General features: G+C 36.8%; 3 protein-coding genes, 1 long non-coding RNA gene and 1 pseudogene across 5 annotated transcripts; 4 read left to right on the forward strand and 1 right to left on the reverse strand.

Annotated features, from left to right (window-relative positions):
• Positions 1-3183: 3183 nt before the first annotated feature.
• LOC127739684 (disease resistance protein RPV1-like) lies at positions 3184-4108 on the forward strand. The gene is given in 3 exon segments (XM_052258538.1): positions 3184-3573; positions 3575-3687; positions 3880-4108. Coding segments are annotated over 3 exon segments (705 nt in total). The 5' UTR covers positions 3184-3210.
• LOC127745602 (disease resistance protein RPV1-like) lies at positions 3883-7066 on the forward strand (annotated as a pseudogene).
• A 1-nt stretch (position 7067) lies between these two features.
• LOC107481403 (uncharacterized) lies at positions 7068-8018 on the forward strand. Its single transcript, XR_008007119.1, has 3 exons — positions 7068-7374; positions 7543-7665; positions 7774-8018. It is a non-coding gene; the product is annotated as an uncharacterized LOC107481403 (long non-coding RNA).
• An 836-nt stretch (positions 8019-8854) lies between these two features.
• LOC107481440 (heat stress transcription factor A-8) lies at positions 8855-11014 on the forward strand. Of its 2 annotated transcripts, XR_008007064.1 has the most exons (3): positions 8855-9241; positions 9326-10394; positions 10786-11014. XR_008007064.1 is itself a non-coding variant. In XM_016101716.3 (2 exons), the coding sequence occupies exons 1-2, from the start codon at positions 9026-9028 to the stop codon at positions 10256-10258; spliced, it is 1149 nt and encodes a 382-aa protein (XP_015957202.1). In that variant the 5' UTR covers positions 8855-9025; the 3' UTR covers positions 10259-10514. The 2 variants fall into 2 exon arrangements, 1 of the variants encoding a protein (XP_015957202.1); XM_016101716.3 differs by lacking the exon at positions 10786-11014 and having other exon boundaries at positions 9326-10514.
• A 124-nt stretch (positions 11015-11138) lies between these two features.
• LOC107481442 (vacuolar iron transporter 1) lies at positions 11139-19253 on the reverse strand. The gene is made up of 4 exons (XM_016101717.3): positions 18905-19253; positions 18735-18820; positions 18522-18636; positions 11139-11564 (listed from the first exon to the last, which is right to left on the reverse strand). The coding sequence occupies exons 1-4, from the start codon at positions 19147-19149 to the stop codon at positions 11267-11269; spliced, it is 744 nt and encodes a 247-aa protein (XP_015957203.1). The 5' UTR covers positions 19150-19253; the 3' UTR covers positions 11139-11266.
• Between the last annotated feature and the right edge of the window lie 134 nt (positions 19254-19387).

Here is a 19387-nt window from a genome sequence, read left to right on the forward strand (position 1 = left end):
TATTCTCCACTTTTGAACATGTATTTGTATATCTCTCTTAGAGGTTGATATGGACAAACAGGTTGTACTTTGTATACTTCTGGGTTGTACTATACTTTCTATCCGGCCTTTTCTTTGTAGGTCGAGACTGGTACTTACTATGTATCTCCTTTTGAATCATATATATTTATTTATTTATATCTCTTTCTTTTTTGTATACCGACGTTTGTTACTTTTAACGTTTCAAGTGCGATGCGATTGTCGTTTTTGTTCACCTTTTTTCACAGGCTCCTAGCATATTAATATTTCTTCGAATATATATGTACGCATTTTGTTTTTAAGCATCGTAACGCCTCATCACGTTTGATTTACCACTATAGCGTAAGGTTTTGTATGGTAAGATGTTATAACATTGACTCACCAAACTAATAAAATACATTCGCAACAAAAATTTGTGTATAATGTGCAAAAACTTGTGTGCTATGTTTCTAAAATTTGTATGCTATATGCAAAAGTATTTATTCTATATCGATAAATTTATGTTATGTGTAAAATTTTATATTATGTTTTGAAAACTTGTGTGCTATATCAATAAATTTTTGTGCTTTTCAACAAAAATTTAGGTTCTGTAAAAAATACAAAAAAAAAATGTAGTGATATAAACACGCATTTTTTTCGCTAAATTTTTTACCAACTTAATTAAACTTAATTACAAAAAGACTTCTATACATAATATTACTCAAAAAAATTATGTATTTCTAGTTAGATAATTATATAAATCACTTTATATTATAGTATATCAAAATTAAATTTATAATTTAATGTTTAAAATTAAAGATCAGTCTAAGATTAATTTGTTAATCTCTAAAAATAGACTTTTGATACTAACAAAATTCTGAATGATCAGATGGACCGTCTACATTGGTCTTTATAGACCAACTTTATTTCATATCAATTTTTACAAGAATTTATTTGACGGTAAACAATTTTTATGTATAATGTTAATTTAAAATAAAATAAATTGATATGATCTTTTGAAAAAAAAAAATCAACATTCCACATAACTTAAAAAAAAAATTAAATATTAATAAGTTATAATTCAAATAACATAATTTTTTTATAGTCATTTAAGAGATTGTGATTTCGAATATTCTTATCTTTTATATAAAAAAAAACTAAATACTAAAGTTACTTTATTATTCTAAATTATAAATTAGCATACACTTAATATTCACGCATCAGGTACCCTCCATTACATTCATGCACTTTGGGTTTTACAAAAGCTATGATATATTCTATATATTAAATTATAAATTATAATTAGAAGGATCTATTATAATCTAAACCTTGGATGTTGATAGCTTCGATGATAGCCAATCAGAGCGCAAAATGTGGCTGAATATCTGTTTAGATCTCAATAATAATCTGATGTGCATCATCGCACTTTCCAATTGCGTTTTCGGGGTGCAGCATGCAAAGTGATGAATAGGCCATCAAAACCAAACACACAATGCCCCAAAAAAACACACATTAAAACACCTATCAACCTTTATCAAATTGGTGTCCCCTGCCAAAGCATAAAGTCTTTGCAGATAAATATTAAAAAGAATTGGATAAGAGTGGGTGTAATGGCTTCGCTAAATGAAAAACAAATAAATGGATAAACCACTCATGTTTCAAACTGTTGGCCCTCTCAATGTTATTTTAGGAATTAATAGGCATTATAGTGAACTATTTACTTAATTATTATCCATTGTCTTTGTTCCCTTGGAATCTTTCCATGAAGAGAAGTGATTGGTAATAATTAAGCATGTGATGAGAGACTAAACTTTCACTAGTTGGACTAGAAGCATCGGATAATATTTGAAATGCCAACAGGGGGTAGAGATTGGTCAAGATTTGCATACTCCTTTTCAAGTACCATTGCTATTGCTATGGATATTTGACCAATAGAGCATTAGTATATTTTCATGCGTATTCTTTCTATCAATTCTTCTTCTTCTTTATTTTTTGTTTCTTTTTTGGGACCCAATGTTGGATGATTAAAGATTAATGAAACAACTGGAACATTTCGTTTGAAGAAATTAAGGGAAATGCCATCTAAATAATGGTGAGGATATTTCGAACCAATTTCTTTTTTTAAATAATATATATATTGTAGCTAGAATTGATGGCCCCACATACATATGTTACCAATAGAAAGAAGACCTTGTGGTAGTCTCGGGACCTCCAAATGGAAATAGAAAAATGATGTCATTTGAATTATAATTGATTTGTAAAAATTGATGGAAATTTTATAATAACTAAATTTTGCATTATTATAAAACTCGACTTGGTGATGGATTCTGCTGACTGCTGAGACATTGAGTCGCTACTTGGAGAATGGAGATTGTCCTAAGGGAAAAAAAAAAAAATCTATCTAGTGAATAAAATGTTTACAAAGACAAAATATTGCCGTATAAGAGGGTTTGTTTTTTTCAGAAATAAAATGCAAAAAACGGTTCATATTTTTTCAGATATTATTTTTGAACTTTAATTTTTTAAATATAATTTTTTTTGTTTAGAGCAAGTTTGCTGTACCTCGGACGAACTCTATAAAAATTATAAGAGTTTGCGCAAATTCTCATCAAATATTTTAAATCCCACATTTTTAATCAATTTTAATCCATTATTATCATCTCTAAATAATATATAGATTTAGAAATAATATATAAGAGTACACAAAAATACACAAACAACAAGAATGACTTTTTAAAGGACTTTTTTAATTATAAACTAAAAAAATAAGACATATTTAACAATGACAACCATTATCATCATCTCAAAAAATATATGTACCCAAGTACGGGGTAGGGTGAACTTGCTCTAAACAAAAAAAATCATATTTAAAAAATTAAAGTTAAAAAATAGCATTTTGGAATATAGATTTTTTTTATTATATTTCTGAAAAAAAATTCTCGTATAAGAAATTAGAATTTTTTTTTCTACTTAGAATGGAATACATTTTATTTTGTCCTATAATAAAAAAATTGTATTGAGAGAGGACCATGAGACTGTAGTGGGAGCCCAGGCTACAAAAAAGCCCAACTCATTAAATTATTAAAATATAGAGGCCCATTTTTCGCCTGCTGTCCCTGTCCGTTGTTGAAGTCAAAGTCAACTGGTGGCAGTAGCTGAAAAACACGACTTGTTTCTGAGACCAAAGTCCAAGAGCAGAGAAATTCGGTAGCCATGTTGGGCAGTTCTTCTTCTTCTCCTCCTCCTGCAATGAAGCATGATGTGTTTATCAGCTTCAGAGGGAAGGATACTCGTGACGGCTTCACCAGCCATCTCTGCACAGCACTGCGCAAGAGACACATCGAAACTTACATGGATGACAGGCTTGTGAGAGGGGAAGAGATTTCACCCGCACTGGAGAAAGCAATTGAAGAATCCACCATTTATGTCATTGTTTTCTCCCAAGGCGATGCTTCTTCCCGGTGGTGTTTGGATGAACTCACCAAAATCATGGATTGCAAGCACAGATTCGGGAGGGAAGTGATTCCAGTGTTCTTTATGGTGGACCCGGCACACGTTAGGCAATCAGATAGGAAGTTATGAACAACCATTTGAGAAGCACCAACAGCGATACGAAGACAAAGTGCAGGGATGGAGATCTGCTCTATACCAAGCAGCTAATCTCTCCGGATGGGATTCACGAGCATTCAGGTTAACTATTGATTAGATTTATAAAGAAAATTAATTATAAATATAAATTATTCAAAACTTAACTTTCTTTTCTCGAAAGATTGATCCTTTGACCTTTCGTTAAAATAGGGAATTCTTCTCTTCACTGAGAAGAAAGTTCACTTTTTGCCAAGGATATCTATTGCTTTAATTAGTTTCTTTAATATGTGCCAGACCTGAATCCATTCTTGTTGAAGAGATTGTGGAAGATATTTGGACAAAATTGAATAGTCAATCCATTAATGATAATGGAGGACTTGTTGGAATTGACAAGCATATTGAACAAGTTGAGTCCATCTTGCATGGTGATTCAGCAGATTTTCGGATCGTAGGGATTTGGGGCATGAGAGGAATAGGTAAAACAACAATTGCCCATGCATTATATCGTAAGCTGGCAACCTAATTCAGTTACACAAGGTTTTTTGACGATGTCTCAACAAAAATTAGAGAGTACAAAAATGATGGAGGATATAGGGACAGGAGGCACATGCTTCAAAGACTGAAGGTTCTCCTCATTCTTGATAATGTGAACAGCGCAGATCAACTTGAGGATTTGATTGGAAGGCGTCGTAGCTTTGGTCCGGGAAGTAGAATTATTGTGACTAGTAGTGACAAACAAGTGCTCAACAATTTAACTGACGAAATTTATGAGGTTAAGAATATGGATTTTCAGGATTCTCTACAACTGTTCAGCTTACATGCCTTTAAACAAAACTACCCAATAGAATCCTACATGGAAGTATCAGAAAAGGTACTCAATTATGCTGAAGGGATTCCGTTAGCTCTCAAAGTTTTGGGCTATTTTCTTTATGGTAGAACAAGGGAAGCATGGGAAAGTGAGTTGCAAAAGTTGGAAAAACTTCCCAATCCTAAAATCTTCGATGTGTTGAAATTAAGTTTTGATGCGCTTGATGAGGAGCAACAAGATATATTTCTTGACATAGCCTGCTTTTATAGAGGGTATGAAGAGCATACTGCAAAACAAAAACTTAATGACTCTGGTTTCTCGGCTACCATTGGAATAGAAGTTCTCAAGGAGAGGTGTCTCATATCTGTTTTGAATCGGGAGATTGTGATGCATGACCTAATACAAGATATGGGACAAGAAATCATCCGTCGTCAAGGTGTCAAGGATCCTGGAAAACGCAGTCGATTATTTAAGCATCAGGACATTTATCAAGTTTTAAAAAAGAAAAAGGTATATGTTTAGCTCTGACTTTGCTTTCTTATTCCCCCCACCCACCCAACAACAAGTATCACTTGCTAAGTCATACAGTCACATACTCATATTGATTGACTTATAGAACCTGTAGCATTTATCAGTTCCTTGCTTTTACTTTTAGGGGACAGAAGCAATCCAATGTATTGTGCTTGACATGTGCAAAATTAGAGAAGTTAACATACATTCCAAAACCTTCAAAATGATGCATAAACTGAGAATGCTCCAATTCTACACGTCAAAGTCAGCAAAAGACTCAAATGTACACATTCCTAAATTTCTTAAAAGTCTTCCGGATGAGCTAAGATTTCTTCGTTGGGATGGTTTCCCTCAAATATCTTTGCCACAGGACTTTTGCCCAGAAAATCTTGTTGAACTCAATATGCGTGATAGCCATCTTGAACGACTCTGGGACGGACATCAGGTATTACAAGCGTTGTGTAACCTTCATTTTTATTCTTTTTTAGTAATGAGAAGTACTCTTTAAGTAAATTACAATCTTATCCATGCAAAGCAGAATTGGTCTTGTGTATTTTTGTTAATTACTCATTTAATTTTTTGTCCTAGGATTTACCAAATTTGAAAAGGCTTGACCTCAGTGGTTCTCGGAAGCTGATTCAAATACCAGACCTCTCGCAGTCTCCAAATATTGAAGAAATAATTCTTAGTCATTGTGTAAAGTTGGATGTCGTTTACTCCTCTAGTTTCCTCGCCAAGCTCAGCTGCTTATGGTTGAATGGTTGTTATGAGCTTAGGATTTTAAATCTTCCTAGTAGTATCCTATTGGAATCTCTTGGTGTAATAGTTCTTTGTGACTGTCCTAGCCTTGAGATGTTTTCAGTCAGTAAAACAAGTGAGGGAGTTCTACCATTTGGCTGTTTGCGTCATGGAAAACTCAGATGCAATGAGAAGAAGAAGGAAGAAGAGAAGCGTGCATGAGGAACGCATTATTTTGATATTTTGCATCCCATTGTTAGTGCTAAAGAATATGAAAACACCGAGGATAATATACACTTACTGAGGTTTAAAGTGTTGAGAGAAGGTTCGCCCTCGTCGTTCCCAGGTCTTAAAGAGATTTGTTGGTTAGATCTCTCTAATTGCGAATCCCTCACAATCCTTCCAGTTGAACTTCTCCAGATGAAATTTCTAAAAAGACTTGATCTCTGTGGCTGCTCAAGTTTGGAAAGTTTCCCTGAAATAAACCAGACTATGGAAAATTTAACTGTTCTCATCTTAGACAAAACAGGAATACAAGAACTACCTTCATCCTTGCACCATTTCGTAGGGCTTGAAGAACTGAGCTTGTATGGGTGCCGAAGGCTTGAGTTTATTCCATCTTCCATCGGAAGTCTAAGTAGACTCTGCAAGCTGGACCTTACCGACTGTGAATCGCTTGAAACTATTCCAAGCAGCATTTTTAAGTTGAAGTTGTCAAAACTTGATTTACACGGTTGCTCAAGGCTGAGGATTTTGCCAGAGATCATGGAAGCTGCAAAAAGTATTGCACACCTTCGGTTAACAAAAGCTGCAGTAAAAGAATTGCCTTTGTCATTGGACCGTTTGGAAGGCCTTACAACGTTGTGCTTATCATTGTGCAGTGATCTAGAGTTCCTTCCGAGCAACATTGTTAATCTAGGCCTTCTCTCTGATCTCGATTGTTCTGGTTGCGTCAATTTAACAAAAATCCCAAATAACATTGATCGTTTGTCATCACTAAGAGAATTGTCATTGCAGGGAAGTGGTATTGTGAACCTTCCTGAGAGTATTGCTCATCTTTCAAGCTTGAAATCATTGGATTTAAGTGATTGCAAAATGCTTGAATGCATCCCTGTGCTTCCACCATTTCTATAACAGTTATTGGCATTTGATTGCCCATCTGTTAGGAGAGTGTCAAGTTCGAGCCTTAAACTCCCCCCAGATTCCAAGGAGGGTCTCTTCAAATTTCATTTCACCAACAGCCAAGAATTGGATCCAAGTGCTCATAGTAATATTGCTGCTGATGCATGTGATATGATTATCCAGGATGCATATAAGTCTGTGCTCTTCTGCTTTCCAGGGAGTGAAGTTCCTCAGTGGTTCCCTTATCGATGCAGGGGAAATTCAGTTACTCTGGATCCAGGTTCTCTGAATCCGAACAAAGGCATGCATGTTCTTGGCAACAATGATCATTTAAGGAACTATTTCTACTGGAAGGATATACGTATATTCGAGGTCCATCATACTCTCGTGTGGAAATATACTTTGGAATCTTCAGCCATTACCTACATGCTCTCTCATGCCCGAAACTTCAATTTTGAGATATGCGAAGAATCACATGGATATGGTGTACCAACTTCCAATGTAGTAGAGTGTGGAATATGCCCTCTTTATACCAAAGAGAAAGATAATAATTTCCTGCCGGAGATTATTGGGTTCACTACAAGGCTTGCGCACCAGATCACTGAATTATGGTGAGATATGTTTTGAAGTATCCCATGTCATTATTGTTTTAGCTGCTCTCTTTTGTCCCACGGAAATATTCATATATGCATAAACGTCTTTGGTTTTGGGTGAATTATTTTCATTGGACCTTTCATTTTTACTCCATGTTTATTATGCATTAACTGCAATTCTTTCAGCGATAGGCCGATAGACAAGTGCCTTTTGAAAGGGTAAAATATTTGATGCGAAACCAGAAGATCTTTTGTTTTGCATGGTCAACGTGGAACAGCTGAGGATAACAAGTCTTTTTGTATTTTTGGGTATGACCATGCTTTTTCTTCCAAACCCACTTCTCTTGCCATTCCTTGGATAATACTTGGTTTCCTTTAAATTTCAGGCATTTATTATTATTATTTTGAATTTGGCAGACGCAATTCTGTGGTGGCATTTTCTGCATTCATCAGTACCTGCTTGTTCAGTTTTCCTGCATGACGACGCATGATGAACGCGGTTGTTTCCCCCTCCTCTTTTTGGTTGGTTGAGTTCATAATCTATGAAGCCATGTATAATTGATTAATTGTTCTTTGTATTAGGTGAATTGTGACTTAATATTTGGATTAAAGACCGTTTCAGTTAAGAATTTTTTATATATATTAGGTGAAACTTTTTTGTATGGAAAGTGTTATAAGGAACTCCAGTTACGCCTAGTGTATAATCAGTTATACATCAGTTTAAGCCTACTTCACTTATAAAAAAATTTAGGTTAAAGTATTTTTTTTTTATCCTAAAAGATTTTGTAATGTAAAAAAACCAAGTACAAATTATGAGCAAGATGAATTGATTCCTTATATAATAAATTAATAATAAGTTCTATTAGGAACTAACTAGGAAGGTAGTCGATTAGAGTTAACTAGTTGAAAAATAAGAAATGTTATAAAAAAGAAGAAACAACTTTCCACTATCTTAATTTTTCGAATTTTAAAACTAAAAATACAAAGAATTGACTTAAATTGACTTAGGTTGTAGTTGGTTTCCTAGATTTTTTTTATTAATAATAATAGAATAGAATTTTTTGGACTGACCAAGTACATACTTTTCTATTTTGGTACTGAAAGGAGGCCAAAATCCAAAACTTCCTGGGGAATGTTAACCCTGTGTAATAATCATCCTCAATAATCTACTTAAGATTTCTAGGAGGGCTATCCACAAAATGTAATCCTTGATGAGCATTGAGATTCTCTTTTGCAAGAAAATCTGCACACCTGTCTCCTATTTATAAGCGTGTTGGAAGATAAACTCCCATTCTCTGCTTTTTTTTTCTTTTTTTTTGGTATTGTATCTGGATGTTCTTCAAGCCTTTCCTTATTAGCAAGTAAACAATGAAGCCCAGTCTAGAGGGAGTCTGGCAGCCTAGTCTTGAGATGAAGCCCAACAAAACAATTAAAGAAAACGACCGTGACCAAAAAAAAAAAGAAAGAAAAGACAAAAAGAAAAGGATTTGGGAAAGGCGTGAGAAGTTGGAAAGCAGGGAGTGCGTGGAAATTTCGATTGAAGAGACGAAGAGAAGCGAAGGCCCCTTTTCCTTTCGTTTGGCCTTGTTGCGCAAGTCAAGAATTTGTTTTTGTTATTTTCCCCTGAACCCCTTTTCTGAGCATAACATAAACCCTCGAATTGGAAGTGATGGTGGCGAAATCAGGCGAGAATGGCTGTGTGGCTCCGTTCCTTCAGAAGTGCTACGATATGGTCTCCGACCCTTCCACCGACTCCGTCATCTCTTGGACCCATCAAGGCCACACCTTCCTCATCTCCGATATCACCCAATTCTCCCTCACTCTTCTCCCCAATTACTTCAAGCACAACAACTTCTCCAGCTTCATCCGCCAGCTCAACATCTACGTACGTCTCTCTTTCATTTGCTTTCAATTTACTTTTGTTTTCTCCATTTGAGTCGGTCATGGATAACTCTAAATTATGCATCAGGGCTTCAGGAAAATTGATACGGACCGCTGGGAATTCGCCAATGACAACTTTGTGAAGGGTCAAAAGCATTTGTTGATCAATATTCGGAGAAGGAAACATCCGCACGCTGCAGATCATCAAAAGCCAGACAATTCTGATGAAGCACCAGCAAATGATGGGCTTTGGAAGGAAGTGGAGAATCTAAAATCCAACAAGAATTCCCTCATGCAGGAGTTGGTTAAACTCAGGCAGCATCAAGAATCTGCCGAGAATAAGCTGCTACTCCTCACTGATCGCCTTCAAGGAATGGAGAAGCATCAGCAGCAGATGCTATCATTCTTGGTCATGGTTGTTCAAAGTCCCGGCTTCATGGTTCAACTCCTTCAGCCTAACGAAAACAATTGGCGAATGGCCGAACTTGGAGATGGGAATGGGATGATAGTAAAGTATAAACCTCCGGTGCCCGAAAATCTCAAGCCTGTAGTTCCCCGATCACCCACTTTCGAGAAGCAACCGGAACCTGAGCTTTCTTTCGATGGTTTAAAAGACTTGTGCATCAGTTCTGAGTTCTTGAAAGTTCTTATGGATGAGAAGTTGTCTCCTTTGGAAAATCATCCTCCATTTCTTCTTCCGGATTTACCCGATGATGGTTCATGGGAGCAACTTTTTCTTGGCAGTCCTTTCTTGCAAAACACTGATGAAGCTGACAAGCCCACTGTCAGCGGAATGGAGATAGAACCCATCACACCCGAAGATCAAACTGAAAAGTCTCAGTCTTTTGAATCTTTGATTCTAGAAATGGAGAAAACTGAAGAGACCGATGCATTGGAATTACGAGCTGATGGAGTTCATTTGGAGGGGTCGGAGAAACTGAAATCTCTAACCAAGCAAATGGAACTTCTGGCTTCTGAAACTGACAATGAAGAGGAGGAGGAAGAGGAAGGAAGGAACTGATAATAATGCTGGAGGGATATTTTTCAGTTGGATTATCTTCATTGAGTACCTTATACTATATAGATATAGCATTTAAGTTTTTTTTTGCTTCCATCTTCTACCTCCAACCTTTGTTAGATCCGCATCCAAAATTATAGTGAGTCTCCTAGTTATTACACATGATCTAGATGCTAAATATAGATAATATTCTTCTCTATGTTCTATATGTGAATCCAACTTGTATCTGAATACTAATCGCGGTTTCCTTTTATTGACAGACTTTGATTTTTGACACTTAGTTGTAGGATGGTGCACTTACTTTAGCTATACACAATGAAATCAATATTTGGTAGCAATAGAAAATGTCAGGGGAAAAGGGCCTTAAAAGGAGATTCATTTTCTATTAGTGGCACATGTACTAATATATATATATATAATTGAAAGCATGGTTTCTGTCATATTTTTGGCAGAAGGCAGTAGTAGTAGTAATCGTTGCTTTGTTATAACTTATAACTTATTCCTTTCTTTCTCTCTGTTTCTTCCCACAGGTTGATGCGTTAAGGAGATAAACTCAACCCTGGCCTCTGAAGGGGTATTCTTTTCAAGTCTTCCATAGGATTCGGCTAAAATATAATGAAACAAAAAGAAAAGAGGTCTGTGCTCACTGCTCAGTGACTCCTATAGGATTAGGCTAATCGCTCCTATAGTGTCTACCTCAACTGACATGGAAGATGCCTTAAAGATCGATGCATTATGAAGAAATATGTTATTGCCAAATTTCTAGTATTCATTTTTTAAGTATTACAACGAGACGTATAAGCTTCATTCTTTAATTTATTTGTTTCTGGGTGGAAATGAAATTCATGATACGCACTCATGCAAGCTACAAAGATAAAACATCTAGTGATAACATCATAATATATTAAACCAAAGATCAGATCAAAAGTTGAATAGCAAATTGTACTTGTATGAAACAAATGGTAGCTAGAGAAAATGAAAGATGTAGCACATAATCGTAAAAACATGAATCTAAGTGTGAAAAGCCTTTGCGAGACCAAAAGCAGCAGCAGAGGCAATGGCACCAATTAGAGTTGTCTCGAAAGCACTCCTGAAGGGTCTGTTGCCTGTGAAATATCCCTTGGCATAGCCAAAGATGAGCAATGCAAATAAGGTAACAACCACTGATATGACAACAGCCTCAGCTGCGTTCGGAATGAACATGTAAGGAATGAGTGGAACAATGCCACCCAATATGTATGCTATGGCAATGGTCATTGCACTGTGTAAGGCTCTCCTTGGATCTGGCTTTTCTAGTCCCAGCTCAAATCTGCCAACTCAATAATAAAGCAACTCATCAAATCCTCACCCAAACATTAGATGTATATATTCAACATGTGTTACTTGATCAAAACTTTTTCATGCTTATGACCATTCAAGCTAAGTAGAAGGTTGATGAGAAATTAAAAAATTGTTATTTTGAAATTGGGTTCATATAAAATGAATCTGATTTCTAACTTGAATCATATTGGTTGTTTCTTAGATTTCAAACTCGATAATTTTGCTATAATATATTATTTTTCCAAGGAGCTTTTAACCTAACAATACTATCAATAATGCATTTTGAGCTTATTTGGGTGCTATTAATTTTTTTAACTTACAATTTATATTTTTTATATAATAGATAATCAAAAAATATTTTTATATTATTGTACACAAACATAATCGATGGATAAAAAGATCTTTTTACATTAGAGATCGAAACAAGCCTAAACCCTAAACCCTAAACCCAAACAAGCCTTATATCAACTAGGGGTGTGCATGAGTCGGGTGAAATTGGGTTTGATGTGACCCAGATTCGACCCGAAATATATACCGGGTCTATTTATTATACCCGAACTCGGCCCTAGACCCGATGAAACCTATACATTTTCGGGTCACGATTATATTGGATAAAAACCGAGCCGTTAACATTACATTACCTTGATACCTTCTTATAAGCTAACATGTAAAAATATCTAAATTTCCAAAATTCCAACCATTATTTGACATGGTAAAATTCACTTAGAAAAATATAACAAGAACCAACTCTTCTCTAAAATTAAAGTATAACCATAATCAATACTAATATTGTCTAATAACACCAAATATTTAAATCAATACAAATAATACAATATTATGCATTAATCTAAAATCTTATGCATTTTAAACGTAAAACATTAACTTATAATCTTATAATAACTAATAACACAAAATATTAAGGTTTACAATACTTAAATTCACATAAGAATAACCATCATCCATCACTAATAACACAAAATATTAATTGTGTATGATGACCGGGCCACCGGACGGAGTTCGGGTGACTCGAGCCATGACCCGAACCCGACCCGAAATAATGATAGGGTCTATTTTTGAGACCCTTACCCAACCCTAGATCCGGTAAAATCACACCAAAATAGTCTCTAAAGTGTTTAAGTTGGGCCGGGTCTTCGGGTCGGGCCATGCCTACCCCTACTATCAACTCAAAGAGTAATTTCTAGAACATATATAGAGCTTGTTTTGGTGCCATTAAGTTGTTAGAAAAAAAAAAAAAGTCACCCAAAAAAGTTGTCATAAAAAAGTTTTTTCAATGAAATTTTTTTTGTATATTTGACGAAATTTTAATAATAAAAGTAAAAGTATTAAAAAAATAAAAAAAATTAGAAGCTACAATTTACATTTTTTAAAAGATATTTTTTACTAATAAAAAGATTAACATAATAAATAAATAAATGAATATTTTATATTATTATATTTAAACATAATTGTTAAATAAAAAAATATTTTTACATTTAGTATCTAGACATAAAATTATTTTTATTTTACTGAAAAATCTTTTTAAAAAAAGCACTGGAGTTTTGTTTATAAAAATCCATCCAAACAAACCTAAGTAAAAAAAATCATATGTATTTAATCCCGAGTCAATAAAATATATTATTTTGTTTAATTTTACTGCATAACATAAATAACTAGATTTTATTTTATGTCAACTACGTAGAAAGAGCTTTTTTATTTAAATAAATAAATTTAATTATTTACTCAAATAAATTGATTTACAGAATTTTACATTTTTTAAATATTTAGTTACAATTTCGTTGGCAAAAAAAAAACAAAAATAAAGAGTACGATATTTGTATTAATATTAGCAGCCATAATAGCGCTGAATTATTTCTACATTTTCGCTATTTGTCACAGAAAATTTTAGAAGGTTAGATTTAACGGTGTTTGTATAATTTTCTGGAGTGTTTGAGAATACTCTAGATGGTTCCGGAACGTTCTAGAATGTCCTAGAAGGTTCCAGAATACTCTAGAAGGTTCTAGAAGACTCTAGAAGGTCATAGAGTATTCTAGAAGAGTATAGATGTATATAGAAGTATAAAGAGTGGTATGGAATAATCTAGAAACATTTAGAGAGTTGTGGTAGGATAGATATTTGTAAAGAAGGTTCTAGACGATTAATCTGGACCGTTGATTAGATTTAATCCTAACCATCCATTGAGGAGGTGGATGGCTATAAATAGGGGTGAGAGTTAGAGTTTGGGTGTGTGTGAATCATTTGTAACAAACACTTGAGCAATAAAGTGTTCTTTCCACCAAAGCTTCCTTTCTCTTGTGTTCTCTTGTGTTCTTAGCTTTCTTGCTAAGTATTGAGGGTTAGGCTGACTTGGCCTTAACTCAAGAGGTTGAGTAAGTCCGAGTGCCGGCACGGTAGCATTGGAGTGTGTCCAAGGCCGTGACAATTTGGTATCCGAGCAAGGTTCGAGAGGGAGCACAAGTGGTTTGTGGGAATGGCTTCTAATATCACCATGGAGCATGTTGAGTCTCAAAGGGGAAGGAATGCTACTCCTTCTCAATGGGGAGGCAAGAAGATCCGTTCTTCAAGTGAGCCTAGAGGTAAGGACCCTAACTCCTTAGAAGAGAGAGTTTCTATGTTGGAGAATGTTCTATCCTCTATGGATGAGCGTTTCCAAAGGATAGAACATGACAAGGAGACCCTCGAGGCTCACGTGTTAGGAGAACTAGATGCTTTCAAAGAAAGCATCCTCCAAATCGAAGAGAAGCTTGAGAATTCCTTGAAGTTATTTGAGGAAGTTCGAGGAGGCGAAATCTCGACCAACCATTATAAGGGAGACGACAAAGATTGATCTCCCCAAGCCAAAGGAGTTCAAGGGTGTAAGGGATGCTCGCGAGGTGGAGAACTTCCTATGGCAAATGGAGAGGTACTTCGAAGGCCAAGGGATGGTCGAAGAAGCAATAAAGGTACGCACTGCAGCTCTCTACCTTTCTGATAATGCTACTTTGTGGTGGAGGAGAAAGTGCGTAGATATGGAGAAGGGTACTTGCAACATAACCACATGGGAAGATTTCAAAAGGGAGTTGAAAAGACAATTCTTCCCTGAAAATATGGTTTATGAAGCAAGGAAGAAGTTGAGGGAGTTGAAGCACAAGAGTACAATTAGTGACTACGTAAAAGAGTTCACTACTCTCACGCTTCAAATCCCCAACTTAGCATCAGAGGATGCATTGTTCTTCTTCATTGATGGACTCCAACCTTGGGCAAAGCAAGAACTACAAAGAAGGAATGTTAAGGATGTCGATGAGGCCATCGTGGTGGCCGAATCACTCACTGAGTATCATAGGGGAGACTCTAAAACCAAGTCTTCCTCCAAGCCTAGTTCTGCTAAAGGTGGGGGAGACAAGGGGAAGAGTTTCTCAATCAAGAAGGAAGGAACATACTCTTCAAAGAAAGAGTACGAGGAAAAGAAGAAGGCTTTCGTGCCCAAAGGAGGATGCTTCGTGTGCAAGGGGCCACACCAAATGAAGGACTGTCCCAAGCTAGAGACTCTGGCATCTATCGCCGAGGAACGAGAAACTCAAACTCAAGTAACTGAGTGTGTTGGATCCATCCAACACATAAATGCTGTGAAGGGCAAAGAGGTAAGCACCGCAGAAAAGAAAGGCTTGATGTATGTCAAAGCCTTTATCAATGAAAAACTTGTCATGGCTATGATCGACACTGGTGCTACACACAACTTCATCACGCCTGATGAAGCAAGGAGGCTTGGGTTGAAGATCACCGAAAAGAATGGTTGGTTCAAACCTGTGAATACCAAGGGTGAACCCCTTAAGGGAGTAGCAAAAGGGGTTGGGATGACTCTTGGTTCTTGGAAGGGCCTTGTGGATTTCTCAGTAGCACCCATGGACGATTTTAAAATAGTCATCGGGCTCGATTTGCAAAGGAAGGCAAATATAATACCTATGCCATACTACAATATAGTATGCGTCATGGAGAAATGGTCTCCATGCATGGTCCCTACAATCTCAAAGGCTGGAGGAATTTCGATGCTCTCGACCATGCAACTCAAGAAAGGTTTCAAGAAGGAGGAGATGATGTCTTTGACTTTACTACAAGAGGAGTCAACAGCCAAAGGAGAAGATGTTCCCTATAAAATCAAGGAAGTCCTTGAAGAAAATAAAGATGTGATACCTTTCGAGTTGCCAAAGCAGTTACCACCTAGAAGAAAGATGGATGACAACATTGAATTAGAGTTAGGAGCGAAACTGCCTATCTCAAAACCATACAGGATGGGGGCCATTTCTATGGTTGAAGGAGATATTGTGCATACCATCAAGGAAGGGTTGCATCACGATCCATTAGCCAAGAAGTTGGTGGAGTTGGCTAGAGAAGGTAAGACCAAAAGATTTTGGTTAGAAAACGACCTTCTCTACACAAAAGGGAAGAAGACAACCTTTTCTACACCAAAGGGAGAAGACTCTACGTCCCCAAGTAGAAAAATCTAAGGAGAAAGCTAGTGAAAGAATTCCACGTCACCAAATTGGCTGGTCACCAAGGTCAACGAAGGACCTTGGCACTTATTTAATCTTTCTATTATTGGCATCAAATGAGAGATGAAGTGGAGAGCTATGTGAAGACTTGTCTTGTGTGCCAACAAGATAAGATTGAAAACAAGACACCAAGCAGGTTGTTGGAATCTCTGCCCCCATCAGAGCGACCGTGGGAAAGTGTCTCTCTAGATTTCATCTCTGCCTTACCGAAGTCCGAGGGGTTTGGATCTATTCTCGTGGTAGTGGATCGATTTTCGAAGTATGCTACCTTTATACCCGCCCCTACTGACTGCACTGCAGAGGAAGCAGCACGACTATTCTTCAAGAATGTGGTGAAGTAATGGGGATTGCCTAAGAGCATCATTAGTGATCGAGATCCACGCTTTACAGGACGACTATGGACAGAGTTGTTCAAACTCCTTGGGTCGGAGCTTCATTTCTCAACAAGCTTCCATCCTCAAACCGATGGGCAGACTGAGAGAGTGAATGCCTTACTTGAGTGTTACTTGAGGCATTTTGTAAGCGCTAATCAGAAGGATTGGACAAAACTCATAGACATTGCTCAATTCTCATACAATCTGCAAAGGAGTGAGTCTACAGGGAAGAGCCCATTCGAGATTGTGACTGGACAACAGCCGCTTACACCTCACTCTCTTTCTTCCTCTTATTCAGGGAAGAGCCCTGGAGCTTATCATATGATTAAGTCATGGGAAGAACAAGCAGATGTCACTCGTTCTTACCTCGACAAAGCTGCCAAGAGGATGAAGAAATGGGCAGATAAGAAGAGGAGGCATGCAAGCTATCAAGTGGGAGACAAGGTAATGATCAAACTTCTTCCACAACAATTCAAAGCCTTTCGCAAAGTTCATAAGGGCTTAATCCGCAAATACGAAGGGCCATTTGAGATCATTGGACGTGTTGGGGAGGTTGCTTACAAAGTACAACTTCCTCCCTCTATGAAGATTCACCCGGTCTTCCATGTGAGTATACTTAAACCATATCATGGAGACCAAGACGAACCGAGTAGAGGTGACTCAAGTCGCGCTCCGCCTGTGGTAATTAGATCATTTGATAAAGAAATCGAAGAGATCTTAGTTAATCGCATCGTGCGACGAAGAGGGGTGCCACCAAGTATCCAATACTTGATCAAGTGGAAAGGGCTCCCGATAACCGAAGCTAGTTGGGAAACTCACGAAGATCTGTGGCAATTCCAAGATTACCTAGAGCACTATCATGAACAGAACGCGACGAGGACGTCTGCGCATTAGGTGGGGGAGAATGTCACAGAAAATTTTAGAAGGTTAGATTTAACAGTGTTTGTATAGTTTTCTGGAGTATTTGAGAATACTCTAGATGGTTCCGGAACGTTCTAGAATGTCCTAGAAGGTTCCGGAATACTCTAGAAGGTTTTAGAAGGCTCTGGAAGGTCATAGAGTATTCTAGAAGAGTATAGATGTATATAGAAGTATAAAGAGTGGTATGGAATAATCTAGAAACATTTAGAGAGTTGTGGTAGGATAGATATTTGTAAAGAAGGTTCTAGACGATTAATCTGGACCGTTGATTAGATTTAATCCTAACCATCCATTGAGGAGGTGGATGGCTATAAATAGGGGTGAGAGTTAGAGTTTGGGTGTGTGTGAATCATTTGTAACAAACACTTGAGCAATAAAGTGTTCTTTCCACCAAAGCTTCCTTTCTCTTGTGTTCTCTTGTGTTCTTAGCTTTCTTGCTAAGTATTGAGGGTTAGGCTGACTTGGCCTTAGCTCAAGAGGTTGAGTAAGTCCGAGTGCCGGCACGGTAGCGTTGGAGTGTGTCCAAGGCCGTGACTCTTGGGATATTGTTAATTGATATTTTAAAATATTTATTCATAAACGGTTAGATCCAAAAGATTAAAAGACCTTAATATATGCCCACAGTTTTATTTATATAATATTTACTTGAGCTATTTATTAAAAAGTATAAAGTAAAATGTATAAGATTATGCAACTTAATGCTAAGATTATGTAACTCCCACGTATTTCTTCCATGCCTCTATAAAACCAATTCCAAGGTTTCACTTAAAACTACTTTTTCAAATATCATTCCCTTATCTCATTGTCATTGGACCATGTAATGTGATGATAACCATATATGCTCAAAATGTGATGACCTAGTTGCACCCACAAACAAAAAGGTGGCTATCCATTTCAACTTGTCAACCAATTGGCATTAGTCCATATGCAATACATTCAAGTTTATAATTCAAACCTTGACAATAGATATTAGAGTAATGTTAGGCGGATTTTTGAGAGTGGATTTGACATAATTGGCTTCGCTTATTGCAGATAAAAACCATGAATAAGTTGTGAAGTTTAATTAAATTTGGAGATTATGAAAATTGAGTGTGTGAACTTACTTCATCATGAAATCAAGCCATGCTTGTGGATTCTTTCTGAGAGCACTGACCACAGGTCCATATTCATGTGCCTCTATTCCGTATTGAGCTAGAATTTCTGCTACCTCCGCCGCTTCTGATTTCTCCAACAAAACATATGAATATTATAATTTAATTTTTAAAAAATTAAAAGAAAAAAGAAAAAGAAGAAATTAGTCAAATTACAGTGCACACCAGTATCAGGAACAGTGATGATTTCTTCTTGCTCCCTTTTCAATTCTCTTTTGTAGTGATCGGATTCGCTTTTTGCCGCCAGATACCTGAAAAGTGCAACATAATTGGTTTGTTTTGCTTTCCGAGAAAATCCAGAGTAATTGCGAAGAGTTAGTCTTCAAGGTACGTACCCGCCGAGTCCCATGGAGATGGCGCCGGCGGCGACTTCGGCGATGCCGGCGGTGAGGACGATGGAGGAGGTGGCATTGGCGCCGGAAAGGCCAGCGGCGAGGGCAAAGGGGACGGTGAGGCCGTCAGAGACTCCAATGATGATGTCTCGGACGATCTCGCCGGCGGTGAAGTGCTTCTCGCTGTGTTCATTGAGAAGCTTCTGCCTCTCAGGTTCAAGCCTTATGCCATTTTCGTGGTCACCCATTTTGCAACGCTGTTTCTGTTCTGTGAACGTGAGAATGTGATCTTTCCAACCAAACAAAGCCTTATTAACCCTGACTTTGGTGCGGTAGCTATTAGCATTAACAATCCAACATGTGTTGGTACACTAATCAATTATTCATGTATTTATATATAAATATATTAACAATTGATTTTAGTATATAAATATTTTTTTTATTAAAAAACCGTATTAGTCTTTTGTCTATGACTGCTAATCATTT

This window comes from Arachis duranensis, chromosome 3, assembly GCF_000817695.3.
Source record: "Arachis duranensis cultivar V14167 chromosome 3, aradu.V14167.gnm2.J7QH, whole genome shotgun sequence".
In the NCBI taxonomy this organism is placed as follows: Eukaryota; Viridiplantae; Streptophyta; class Magnoliopsida; order Fabales; family Fabaceae; genus Arachis; species Arachis duranensis.

Bases quoted from the DNA above. Each gene is read 5' to 3' on its own strand.
- LOC107481440 (XM_016101716.3), top strand. From the start codon at position 9,026: ATGGTGGCGAAATCAGGCGAGAATGGCTGTGTGGCTCCGTTCCTTCAG. The intron at 9,242-9,325 runs GTACGTCTCTCT...ATTATGCATCAG, and splicing joins TCCGCCAGCTCAACATCTAC to GGCTTCAGGAAAATTGATAC.
- LOC107481442 (XM_016101717.3), bottom strand. From the start codon at position 19,149: ATGGGTGACCACGAAAATGGCATAAGGCTTGAACCTGAGAGGCAGAAG. The intron at 18,821-18,904 runs GTACGTACCTTG...TGCACTTTTCAG, and splicing joins ATCTCCATGGGACTCGGCGG to GTATCTGGCGGCAAAAAGCG. The intron at 18,637-18,734 runs GTGTGCACTGTA...TGGAGAAATCAG, and splicing joins CATCACTGTTCCTGATACTG to AAGCGGCGGAGGTAGCAGAA.